The sequence below is a fragment of the Rhincodon typus genome, chromosome 16 (genome assembly GCF_021869965.1).
Source record: "Rhincodon typus isolate 14 chromosome 16, sRhiTyp1.1, whole genome shotgun sequence".
NCBI classification, from domain to species: domain Eukaryota; kingdom Metazoa; phylum Chordata; class Chondrichthyes; order Orectolobiformes; family Rhincodontidae; genus Rhincodon; species Rhincodon typus.
In genome coordinates, this window is record NC_063347.1 from 18,322,767 (window position 1) to 18,336,248 (window position 13,482).

General features: G+C 41.6%; 2 protein-coding genes across 2 annotated transcripts in view; both read left to right on the top strand.

Moving 5' to 3' along the window:
- Positions 1–2,450, top strand: part of aspn (asporin (LRR class 1)) — a 98,899-nt gene extending 96,449 nt beyond the window's left edge. Inside the window, exon 9 of the transcript XR_007263848.1 lies at positions 2,344–2,450. The gene's annotated coding sequence lies outside the window, so the exon portion shown is untranslated. The remainder of the gene's footprint in view (positions 1–2,343) is intronic.
- Positions 2,451–3,749: 1,299 nt separating this feature from the next.
- Positions 3,750–13,482, top strand: part of omd (osteomodulin) — a 25,208-nt gene continuing 15,475 nt past the window's right edge. The window contains exon 1 of the mRNA XM_048606197.1: positions 3,750–3,829. Within this exon, the coding sequence (XP_048462154.1) occupies positions 3,816–3,829 (14 nt within the window). The 5' untranslated portion in view covers positions 3,750–3,815. The remainder of the gene's footprint in view (positions 3,830–13,482) is intronic.

A 13,482-nucleotide genomic window follows, 5' to 3' on the forward strand; every position in this document is an offset into this window, starting at 1 on the left:
CTAGACCCTTCTTCAGAAGGGTCTAGGCCCGAAACGTCAGCCTTCCTGCTCCTCTGATGCGGCTTGGCCTGCTGTGTTCATCCAGCTCTGCACCTTGTTATCCCTGACTTATGCCTCCTCCTTTTTCTTGACCAGTGTCTCAACTTCTCCAGTCATACAGCATTCCCTACACCTACGAGACTTGCCCTTCACACTAACAGGAACAAAGGAACATTGTGTCTCTGAACTCTCGTTATATCATTTTTGAAGGCCTTCCATTTTCCAGCCATCCTTTTATCTGAAATTAGCTACCCACCCCACCATCAACTTTTAAAGTTCCTGCGTAATCACATCAAAATCGGCCCTCCTTTGATCCAATGGCTTTGTCAAGTACAGAAGGCATTTTGTCAATGCTAAGTTCATTTGGGTTCAACACTACTATTAGACTCCCTTAACTGCTTTACAATTGAACTTGATTTGATTCATCCATTGTCTTTGTAAATTAAATGCAGTAATGTTAATTTCTTGTTTTAGTAGGGATACCTTCTACAATGGACATATCACTAAAAGAAACCCCATAATACCATGTTCCACTGTTGCCACAAAAATAGAAATCATGCTAACATCAGAATTATGCTCAAACAACATTAAAATTTACCGAACAGGGACAATGTGATCAGATCATATTGATCCAAGATGAAATAATGGAACAGAGCCGTTTCAGCCTGAAATTTTGATGAAGCATGAAAATGGATGTTAGGATACAATGCAGGATTAACATATGCCAAAACAGGGTTTGCAATATTATGGGAGGCTCATCCAAGTTCAGCTAACCTGCACTAGTTAATGTTAACCTCAACTCCCACCTCTTGAAATTTTGATCAGAGTGAAGTAAAGCAAGTTTGACCTGGAAAAGATACAAGAATTGAACAATGCTTGAAGCTGATTCCAAAGTTCTCTGGAACAGCGCTGGAAGCCTTGAGCAGGAGGGGGATAGAAAACAGGTCCTTTATCCACATGGAGGAGGAGTTTCTCCAACATGCACCATGAAGTCAAGGGGAAAAACTCAGTATGGAAATTGATGCAAGCAGTGTAGTCTCAAGTATCTCACCCAATCTGTACCATGAGCCTTACACACTGCTCAATTCATTATATTCTCATCATTAATCCACCAATTTCCACCAATCATGACTCACATTTAATTTTCATAGCTTCGTAAGAACAAAACACTGCAAATGCTGGAAATTTGAAATAAAAAAAAACTAAAATGCTGGACATAGCAAGTCAGGCAATGCTATTTCCGTCTTCACAGATGTCAATGTTTCAGGTCAGTGTCCCTTTTTTTAAGAACTGGAACTGCTCAGGGATATAACACATTTAAAACCAGACTTGGAAAAGTTTCAGGATGAAAGAACAAACAGAAAAATCTGTGACAGGGTGAAAGGCAAGAATGCAAATAATATGATCTCATCTTTACAGGTTTCTGTTCTCAATATCAAGTTCAATGATTGCTAATCATATCTCTGCCCTCACTTCTTCTAAAGACGTCAGCTCCGTCTGCTCTCCCACTTTTATATACTGGAAACATATTTTCTTCCTTTCCTTGATCCATCACCATCTCTTTTTAACGAAACCCCTTTTTATTAATTATTATGCGATATACTCAGCAGGTTAGGCAGCATCTGTAGAGAGGAAAAGGAGTGCTATCATTCCAGGTTGATGATCATTCATCAGACATTTGCATATTTACAGCATTTTCTATTTATTTTAGACTCTGCACCATTTAACTTTTGTACCATCTCCCCACACCCCTAGCCCCTCACCTCAATCATCCTTTTTCCCTTTTAACCACTACCTGACCTGAAGCATTAACTTGTCTTTCTGCAGATGCTGCCTGTTGGGCTGAGTTATTCCGGCAGTTTCTACTTTAATTCTTAGCTTCACCTCACCCTCTCATACAAATCACTGCTGCATCTTCATATACACATCTCTCAGATTCTACACACTATTAGCTAGCAGGCATGACAAGCACAGCATACGACCCTTACATACTTTTCTCTCTTGTAGGACAAATTAGCACACAATTGCAGGCAACAGCACTTAATTGGCAGCACTGACACAACCGTACACTCTCACTCTGCTGAAAGATAGAAAGCTTACTGATGTGGTAACAGTTGACACCATTGTTAGCAGAAGAGTTGAGAGCTCCAATCTAATCCTCCCTTTCAGCATCTGACATTGCTCACATCCCTCAATCGTTCCTGATTTACAAGCTGCAGATGGTGTAAGCTTGCAACTCATACATTAACCCCACTGCCGGACCACACTCACCATAATCACACTGTTTTACCTTTCTCCAATCAGATAATCAAGAATTGCAACTTGGTGAGGCAATATTGCAGGAGCAAGAAGAGGAGGAAAAGACTTGTGCTGAAGAAACCCTGTCACTTTCTCACACTTGCAGAAACCAGATCAGACATTTGCATGACACTATCGAAACTTGAATAGAGGAGGGATCTGTACATGGTGAAACATTTGAGCATAAATGGGCTGTAGCCAAGAGAGGGAGAAAGGTAGTGCAAATGCAGTTTGCCAGAGGGCAAAAGGACACAAGGGTTCAGTTGCAGAGGACTCAATTGAGGAATATGATGGGACAACATGCAAAAACAACTGGTGAATATACATACGTAAAATTCTTGGTGCATTGCAGCCTGCTGAAAAGCCTGTAGTCAGCGTCAAGGATATGAAGTAGTCCAACAACAACCTTGAACATAGTGTCACACAGAGCCTGCAGCTTGTCCTTCCCAGTGCAGATATGGTGGGCAATCACGCAAACACAATTATAGACCCAACCACGAAGCAATGTCTGATAGGTATCTCAGCTTTCATTGCAACACAAGCAGAAGCCATCTGAACATTGCAACTGTAGCTCCAGATGAAGTTTTGTAAACTCAGCTTGCTGCCATACAAGCTCAGACTACTTCCTTCATGGATGTGGATATCAGTGTTCAATGAGGCTTAGTGGATGTCAGTGTTCAATGAGGCTTAGTGGATTTCAGAGTAGCCTAATAAATGAAGCAAAGTGTGTTGTTGAACATTAAGTGAATGTGGGAAACCGAGAGAATTCGGTTACTGTAAATCAGGAACAAGAACAGAATTTGCTGAAAAAGTTCAGCAGATCTGGCAACATCCGTGAAGAAAGTTTTGAGGAAGGGTCACTGAACCCAAAACGTTAACTCTGCTTTTTCTTCACAGATGCCGCCAGACTTGCTGAGCTTTTCCAGCAACTTCTGCTTTTGTAATTGAATGGGGGAATTAGATGTGCATTCACTGGTACTGCAGTCAGATAAGATGATCATAGACAGCTCAGCTAGAAAACAGTTCTGAGGCCCTGCTTTCCATATACCTAGTCGCAGAGGCTACACCCTCACTATGACAAGGATGTGGAAAATGCAGCTGACTGCATAGAAGTTTTGGTGACCTTTCCATACAACAGTGGGAGCTGAGTTGAGAGATGTTGGAGATGTCTTAAAGACAGAGTCACAGAGTTTTTACAGCACGGAAAGAGGTTCTTTGGCCCATCATGTACGCACTACCCACCAAACAAAACGTCATTTGCTCCAGACCAAAAGGAGCTCAAGACAAAAAGATTTAAGGCCAAGGTTGTCCTCACAAAGCTGCAGGTCTACCTCGAAGAAGGTAACAGATTTCAATGAGAACACTATTTCTGCCTTAGAGTAAACAGTCAAATTGTTCACTGAAAACCGTGGGATGAATATGGTCCTCCTTCTTCTCAGCACTGCCTCTGCATATGATGCAAGCCAACTACAGCACCAATGATTGAGAACAAGTGAGTACCAAGGCCTTCACAGCATGTGATTTTTTAAAATTCTTTCATGGGATAAAGATGGTAAGGCCAACATTTTTTGCCTATCGCTAATTATCCTCAAGATGGTGGCAGTGAACTGCCTACTTGAACCAAATTTGGGACTGGGTATGTGAGTTGGTGATAGCTCTCCATGCTCCCAAACATGTTTCACTGTGCAAAGTTTAGAGACAGTGTTAACTGAAATGCTGGAATCAAAAATGATGCCAAAAGAGTTGAATTATCATTAGGAGTTTAACTGACACCATAATCTGCCTCACCTGCAACCTTCAATGATGCTTAAAACCTACCCCAAGAAGAGTCTGAAGCAGTCAGCACTAGAAGTCTGTATCAATGGTGCAAATGCCATTTTGAACCTGAAGTGCTTACAATATATACACTCCGAAACAGAAGTTGCATGCTGCTCAACTTGGCTTCATCTCAGCTAAAGGAAATTAAGTTGAACTTCAAAAAAAAGAATTGAAACAAGATCTACATAAAGAGTTGCTCAAACATGACACCAAATCTATTGCTGGGGAGACATTTCAAATTACTGCATCTTAACCTGGGGACTAATGAACAATGATCTAATCCAAATCCATCTCAATACCCTCCTTAATTATCCTTGGACCACTAACCACAAGATAGATGACAATTTAACTTAAACTGACAGACTATGCCAACAGACATAGTGCAGCAATATACATTGTTTAAAAAATAACAGAAACCCAAGGTCTACCAATACCATCAGTATTGGCTTGCTAATAGAGAAGCAGAGAATAGGAATAAGTCAGTCTTTTCCAGGCTGGCAGGATGTCATGAGAGGTGTGCCACAGGTGTCAATATGGGGCTTTCAACTTTTTAAAATTTATGTAAATGATTTGCTTAAGGGATCAAAGATATGTAGCTAAGTCTGCTGATGCAATAAAGATAGGTAGGAAAGTGAGTTGTGAAGAGGACATAAGGAGCCTACAAAGGGATATAGATAGGTTAAGTGAATGGGCAAAGACCTGGCGAATGGGGTACAATATGGGAGTGTGAAATTGTCCATTTTGGCAGAATGAATAAAAAGGAATTGTACACAGTGACAGGATGCAGAGAAATCTGTTGCCCTAAAGCATGAATCAGACAAGGTTAGTATGCAGATACAACAAGTAATGAGGAAAACCAATAGAATGTTGTGGTTTATTGAGAGGGAAATTGAATGCAATGCTCCGGAGATTATGCTTTGGTTAAAGAGGGCATTGGTGAAATCACATTTGGAGTACTGTGTACAGTACTGATCGCTGTATGGTAGGATGTTAATGTGTTGGAAGCTGTTCAGAAAGGGTTTATTAGACTAACACCTGGAATGAGCAGATTGTCTTGTGAGGAAAGATTAGACTGGCTAGGCCTGTAACCTCTGGAGTTCAGAAGAGTCACAAATGACTTAATTGAAACACATAAGATCCTGAGGGGACCTGATCAGTTGAATGCTGACAGAACTGGGAAGATGGGTTACAAAAAAAAGGGTTGCACATTTAAAACATTCATAACAAAACAGAGACAAGGAAACTTTTTTTTTTCATGTCAGAGGGTTGAGAATCTCTGGAATTCCCTTCCTCAAAAAGCAATGAGTGTGTGCAGAATCTTTAAATATTTTTTAGGGAGAGGTTGATAGATTCTTGATTACGAAGGAATAAGAGAATGTCAGATATATGCAGGAACATAGCATGAAGTTAAAATCAGATCAGCTATGATCTTATTGAATGGCAGAACAGGTTCAAAGGGGGAAGTGGCCTACCCTTGTTCCTTGTTCATATGTAATCTAATACTCTTAGTCCTCTTATACACAGTAGACCAAAATTATAACGTGATGCTTCGAGCTTTGAAATATACAATGCTTTCATTAAAGCTTCAATTCGTTGGCGATCTTTAGTCAAGAGGGCATTTCATCATAAGTATAACTTTGACTCAAGGAGAAACTACTTCACAATAAGGAGGCATCACAAAAATATAATGATTATAGTTCTACAGAATTAACTAAATGCTGTTCAAAGACTTCAGGTAGCACTGGCATTATGAAATTATTGAAATGAAGTGATTCATTCTATTAAAAAATAATGTATACCTGCGAATATGTAAGGTATTCCAATCAACATTCTCTACACACTGAAGTGGTCTGGCACCAAAACATTTCCTGCCAGGTCAAAATACAAACAGCACTGCACTGAATCCTCAGCTGAAATCATGTGCTGATGTTCTGGGCTAACTCACAAACATCTGACAGAGATAACAACATTACATTTGAGCCAAGCTGACATTCAAAGATCCTATAAGATTACCGAAGATTGTTCATCTTGGCAGTTCAGTCAAAGGTCCTCTCTGAAACATCAAAAACTAACCAAAATTAACTGGTCCTGATCTAATATTCTCTTGCTTAAATTTGCTTCATATAAAGATTTGATCAGGTAAAACAAAATCGTATTAACTTGTCATACGTAACATTAGGTGCTATATAGACATAAATCTTCAGTTTCTTCCACACCTAAAATACCTTCTGGTTTCCATCAACACAGCTGCATGCCTATGTGATTTAAAATGCAGTGTTCAACGTAGTGCTTAAAGCATATTGTTGAACACCAATGTTGCCTTGTCAATGTCAACCTGTGATACCAGTGAATTGTTGGCATTGTATCCTGACAGAGAGACTGAGTAGTCAGCTGCATCCTGCTTACCGACACATCAAATGAATGGTATGCTATTTACAAGCACACTAACCTGTTCTGTGCCATAGCTCAAATGTATTTGCAAGGCTAGATATCACAAAGGACTTCCTCGTAATCCACCTGTCCTGAGCCCATCCGTCCTGCCAGTAATCCCTCTCCGTCTGAACAAAATGTTATCAGTCATTAGTAACACACAACGAATTCACAGACATAGAGTCAATAATCAATCCTTTCTTTGGGTTGGTTACATTGCACAAAAACCCACAGGTAATATCCCTTTGTCTTTTTTAATATAGACATTTAGTGGATTGTGATCCTATGGGAGGTGCAAGTTGGCAATTAAACAAGTTTTCACCTTACCCCTGAAATTTTCTGGCTGAACCAAACGAAATTATTCAATATTCCAGCACAACATACAGGATATTGATTTTCAGGGCTATCTTAAAGATCAGAGAGATCTAAAAGATAAAGCCCTAAAATGGAGTAAAGCCAATTTTGAGGGTATTAGGCAAGAACTTCCAGAAGATGATTGGGAGAGGCTGTTCGCAAGTAAAGGGATGATTGGAAAGCGGGAGGCCTTAGAAAACGAGATAACCAGAGCTCAGATAGTATGTTCCTGTTAGTATGAAGGGCAAATCTGGTGGGTATAGCGAATGCTAGATGACTAGAGAAATAGAGGCTCTAGTCAAGAAAAAGGATGAGGCATATGTCATGTATAGACAACTGGGCTCAAATGAGTCCATAGAGCAGTATAAGGGCATTAAGAGTATGCTCAACAGAAAAAACAAGAGGGCAAAAAGGGTACATAAGATATTTTTGTAAAATACGTTTAAGGAGAATCCAATGAGATTCTACAAATACATTAACAGTAAAAGAGTAACTAAGGACAGAATACGGCCCCTTAAAGATCCACAAGGCTGCCTGTGTGTGGAACTGCAGGAGATAGGTGAGATATCAACAAGTTTTTCGCGTCAGTATTTACCATGGATAAGGATACAGAAGCTAGACAACTTGGGGAAATAAATTGTGATAACTTGAAGACTCTCCATATTACAGAAGAGGTGGTGCTGGACGTCTTAAAATGCATAAAGTTGGATAAGTCCCTAGGACCTGATCAGATGTATTCCAGAACTTTGTTGGAAGCTAGAGAGGAGATTACTGGGCCCTTTGCTGAGATAGTTGTATCATCAATAGCCACAGGTGAGGTATCAGAAGACTGGAAGTTGGCTAATGTGGTGCCATTATTTAAGAAAGGTCACAAGGAAAAGCCAGGGAACTACAGACCAGTGAGCCTAAGTTGTTGGAGGGGATTCTGAGGGACAGGATCTACATGCATTTGGAAAGGCAATGACTGATTAGGGAGAGTCAACAATGGCTTTGTGCATGGGAAATCGTGTCTCGCTAACTTGGTTACATTTTTTGAAAAAGTGTCGAAGAAGATTGATGAAGGCAAAGTGGTAGATATTTTCTATATAGACTTCAGCAAGGCATTCGACAAGGTTCCACATGGTAGACTAGTTAGCAAGATTAGATCACATGGAATCCAGGGAGAGATAGCCAACGGGATAGAAAATTGGTTGAAAGTAGGAGACAGGGAGTGGTGGTGGAGGGTTGCTTTTCAGATTGGTGGCCTGCGACCAGCTGTGTGCTGAGTCCACTGCTTTTTGTCATTTATATAAAGGATTTGGATGTGAATAAGAGGTATAGTTGGTAAGTTTGCACATGACACTAAAATTGGTGGTGTAGTTGACAGAGAAGAAGGTTATTTCAGAGAACTACTGGATAAACAATTTAGATAGATGTGAAGTGTTGCATTTTGGTACGGCAAATCAGGGCAGGATATATACAGTTAATCACAGAAGCACAGAATCATAGACTCCGTACAGTGTGGAAACAGGCTATTTGACCCATGGAGTCCACATCGACCCTCCCAACAGCATCCCACCCACATCCACCCCCACATCCTATACCTGTAACCCTGCATTTTCCATGGGTAATCCACCTAGCCTGCACATCCTGGACACTAGGGGCAATTTAGCATGGCCAAGCCACCTAAGCTGCATATTTTTGGACTATGGGAGGAAACTGGAGCACCTGAAGGAAACACATGCAGATACAGGGAGAAAGTGCAAACTCCACACAGACAATTGCCCAAGGGTGGAATTGAACCCGGGTCCCTGGCGCTGTGAGGCAGCAGTGCTAATCACTGAGCCACGATGTCGCCCATAATGGTAGGGCCTTGTGGAGTGTTGCCAAATAAAGGGACCTGGGGTGCAGCTGCATAACTCCTTGAAAGTGGAGTCGCAGGTAGACAGGGTGGTGAAGGAGAGGTTTGGCATGCTTGCCTTCATTGGTCAATGCATTGAGTATAAGAGTTGGGATGTCATGTTGCAGCTGAACAGGACGTTGGTGAGGCCACTTTGAGAATAGTGTGTTCAATTCCGGGTCTCCCAGCTACAGCAAACAAATTGTTGAACTTGAAAGGATTCAGAAAAAATTTACAAGGATGTTGAAGGGATTGGAGGGTTTGAGACCTATAGAGAGAGGCTGAATGCCTCTTTTTTTCCCTGGAGCGTCAGAGGCTATGGGATGACCTTATAGAAGTTTATATCCATGACAGGCATGGATAGTCTGAATGGCCAAGGTCTTTTTCCTAGGATAGGCGAGTTTTCCGGTCGAAGGCATAGATTTAAGGCGAGCTGGGAAAGATTTAAAAGGGACCTGAGGGGCAACCTTTTTATGCAGGTAGTGGTGCATGTATGGAATGAGCTGCCAGAAGAATTAGTGTAAGAGGGTACAATTATATTTATTGGGTACATGAATATGAAAAGTTTAAGAGGGATACCGGCCAAGTGGTGGTGAAGGGGACTGGATCAGTTTAGGATATCCAGTTGGCATGGGCGATTTGGACCAAAGGATCTGTTTCCATACTGTTAAACATTTATTGACTCAATAAGAGAAGAAACACACTTCCTCATGATAAAATTATCCTGTTTCATTTCATAAGCTGTCTGCCCATCAGTTGGAGTCATAGGGAAACAGACCCTTGAGTCCAACTAGTCCATGCCAACTCAAGTTTCCCAAACTAAACTAGTCCCATTTGCCTTTGATTGATTGATGGTCATGTGTACCGAAGTGCAGTGAAAAGCTTTGTTTGCTAGCAATACAGGCAGATGATAGTAAGCAAGGATGTACACATCTAAAAAAACTTAGACAGAGGCATACAGGTTGCATTGCACAGGACGTGCACTAGGCGAGATCAACATTAGCAAGATCATTTTTATTTGAGGCGAGAGGGTCCATTCATCAGTCTAATAACAGCTGGGAAGAAGCTGCTCCTGAACCTGCTTGTGCATCTGTTCAGGCTTCAGTATCTTCTGCCTGACAGGAGACATTGTAGGAGATCATTACCAAGGTGTGACGGGTCTTTGATGATGTTGGCAGCCTTCCTGCAGCAGCAAGCCATGTAAGTGGAGTCCATGGATGGAAAGTTGGCTTCTGTGATGGTTTGGTCTGTGCACACCACCTTCTGTAGTTTTTTTTTACGGTCCTGGGGAGAGCAGTTGCCATAACAGGCCGTTATACACCCAGACAGTATGCTTTCAATTGTGCATTTGTAGAAGTTGGTGAGGGTCCTTGCGGACATGCTAAATTTCTTGAATCACCTGCGAAAGAAGAAGCGTTGTTGTGCCTTCTTGACTGTTGCATCTACATGAGAAGTCCAGGACAGGTTGTCGGTTATCATCACTCCAAGGAACTTGACAGTCTCCACCCTCTCAACCTCAGTTCCGTTGATGTAGATGGGGGCGTGTTCTCCTTCTTTCTTTCTGAAGTCAATGATCAGTTCTTTAGTTTTGCCGATGTTGAGAGAGAGATTGTTCTCATTGCACCATGTCACCAAGCACTCTATCTCCCTTTTGTATTTTGACTCGTCATTGTTAGATATTTGTACTACTACGGTGGTGTCATCAGCAAACCTGTAGATGACGCTCGTTCAGAATTTGGCAACACAGTCATGAGTGCATAGGGAGTACAGTGGGGGGCTGAGGATGCATCCTTGGGTGGCTCCAGTGTCGAGTCTCATTATGGAGGAGGTACAGTTAACTATCTTCACTGATCGTGGTCTGTGGGTCAGAAAGCCAAGGATCCAGTTGCAGAGGGCGGAGCTGAGACCAAGGTCATGGAATTTTGAGATCTGTCTGAAGGGGATAATGGTGTTGAAGGTGGAGCTGTAGTCAATGAGCAGGAGTCTGATAATAGGTGTCCTTGTTGTCTCGATGTTCCAGGGATAAGTGCAGGGCTAGGGATATGGCATTCATTGTGGACCTGTTACGTCAGTAGGCAAATTGTAGGGGATCAAAGCAAGCTGGGAGACTGGAGTTGATGTGGGCCATGACCAGCCTCTGGGCAGTAGTCGTTAAGACACATTGCATATGCTTTCTTAGGTACAGGGATGATGGTGGTCTTCTTGAAGCAGTTGGGGGCTTCGGCATGTAGGAGGGAGAGGTTGAAGATTTGGTGAATACCTCTGCCAGTTGGTCCACAGAGAATCAGAGTGCTTGCCCTGGGTCACCGTCTGGGCCTGTCGCTTTCCTTGGTTTGACTACTAGGAAGACCAATCTGATATCTGTATTTGACCCATATCCCTCTAAATCTTGCTGTTCTTGTCCAAATATCTTTTTAATGTTGTAACTATACCTGTACCTACCATTTCCTCTGGCATTTCATTTCACAAATGAACCACACTCTGTGTGTGTGCAGCTTGGCTTTAAATATGACACAAGACTCGTGAAATCTGTAAGGTCCTGACAATGGTGAGTGCCTCAACCTCAACGACAGAACAATTCCCTGTGAAAGGCACCTCAAGATCACAGTTGCATAATTAATTCTTCAGAGTTCTGTGGATTCGCCCGATTTATCAAGTCTGTCATGTAGGGATTGGTAGTGTTTTAATCTTCCATTACAAAGAATGTCATTTTAGAGTCAATTTTACTTCCAAGAGACATCGCTTCTCTCTCCCAAAAGATATTCTGATGCCATCTTCACCCCACTTCTGAATCTTGCTTATCAACAATAACTTTATCGAACTGCTTGTGAGGGACGCTTACAATGAGGTACGCCTGTAAGAAACCAATGCCTCCCCCAGCATGTCAATGTAGTTATCAGCTGGTCACTATGCACCCGGCAAGAGCAAACCTACGAGACTGACAGCAAATTCAGAATCATGACTGAAATATTGTGCAAAACAATTCATCGTAAAATGCAGGTGTATTGCCATTACACTCTTGTATGTATTACAGTGATATGTACTGCCCATTAAAGAGTAGTTTCATAACTCAGATTTTCAATTAACACGGGTGCCAAACAGTAGTTAAATTAACAAGTGCTGCTTCCAGTCAGCATATTCTAAAGATGTTATATTAAACCAGTTTCCTTATGTGCTATAAAACGAAAATTTGCCTTCACCATAGTTCAACAACTTGTATTCATATATCATCATTAACCTGAAAAAATATTCCAAGCTAATCACAGGTGCATTATCAGATAAAATCTGAAAAGCCATAAGAGATATTTGTTTAGATGACAAAAAGAAACCTGATTAGAAAGGTAGGTTTTAAGGAGAGCATTGAAGGAAGACAGATGGAAATGTTTTGGGGAAGAATTTTAGAGCTTAGCTATTTAGTTACTGAAAGCATGGCTACCGACAATGGAGCAACTAAAAAAATCAGATTTCTCAGAAACCCAGAATTAGAGGACCTTACATAGCCAAGATGGTAGTGGGGAAATTCCAGGTATGGACAGATTTTAAAACAAGTATGAGAATGATAAAACTGAGGCATTGCTTGATTGAGAAATAATACAGGTCAGCAAGCACAAGGATGAAGAGTTGACAGGAATTTAAATTTAGCCAACAATATTATGGATGACCTCAAGCTTATGAAGATTTGTAAGTGTTTGATCAGACCAGGAGTGTTTTTGAACAGTCAAGTCTAAAGGTAACCAAGATATAATCAAGGGTTTCAGAAAATGAGCTAAGGCGTGGTTGAAGTCAGACAATCTTTGATATGGCACAAATCTGTGATGATCATATCTGGATCAAATATGACACCAAGGTTGTTACCTGCCTGGTTCAGCCTCAGACAGTGCTTGGGAGAGGGATGTTATCAGTGGCTTAAAAAAAGATGTTGTCTTGAGGACCGAAAACAATGTCTTCCACTTTTCCATCATTTGGTTGGAGTAAATTTCTAGTCAGATGTCAGACACAAAGTCTAGAGTCATTTAAGCAACAGTGGAAGGATTGACAGAGGTATTTGTGAGGCAAAAATGGCTGCATACACATAGAATCTCTCACTGCGACAGCTTATGAAGGTTTACCTGCAAAATTCAAAACCTTTGATGTTCAAAATGTTGTAGTTTGGTGCCTCTTATTGATGTACTTCTCAAAAACTGCTTAATCGAGATGATTACATAAAGGACACGGCAAAGAAACATGACCAAACGGAGAGACAGCAAGAACTGCAGATGCTAGATTCAGAGATAATACAGTATGGAGCTGGAGAAGCACAGCAGGCCAGGCAGCATCAGAGGAGCAGGAAAGTTGACGTTTTGGGTTGGGACCCTTCTTCAGAAATGGGGAAGGGAAAGGGAGCTCAGAAATAAATAGAGAGAAGAGAGGTGGGGCTGGGGAAGGCAGGTGGGATGGGGATAGGTGAGTGTGGGGATTGGTCAGTGAGGTGGGAGGGGCAGACAGGTGGGAGAAAAAAAATGGACGAGTTGTGTCAGGTCAAGGAGGCGGGGATGAGAGGGAGGTTGGACTCATCAGCTGTTGCTGCAGCTTTTGAGGGTTCCCTATCAAATCCAGCCAAACCAACTGGTTGGGTTGGGTGCAGAGCTGGATGAACACAGCAGGCCAAGCAGCATCATAGGAGC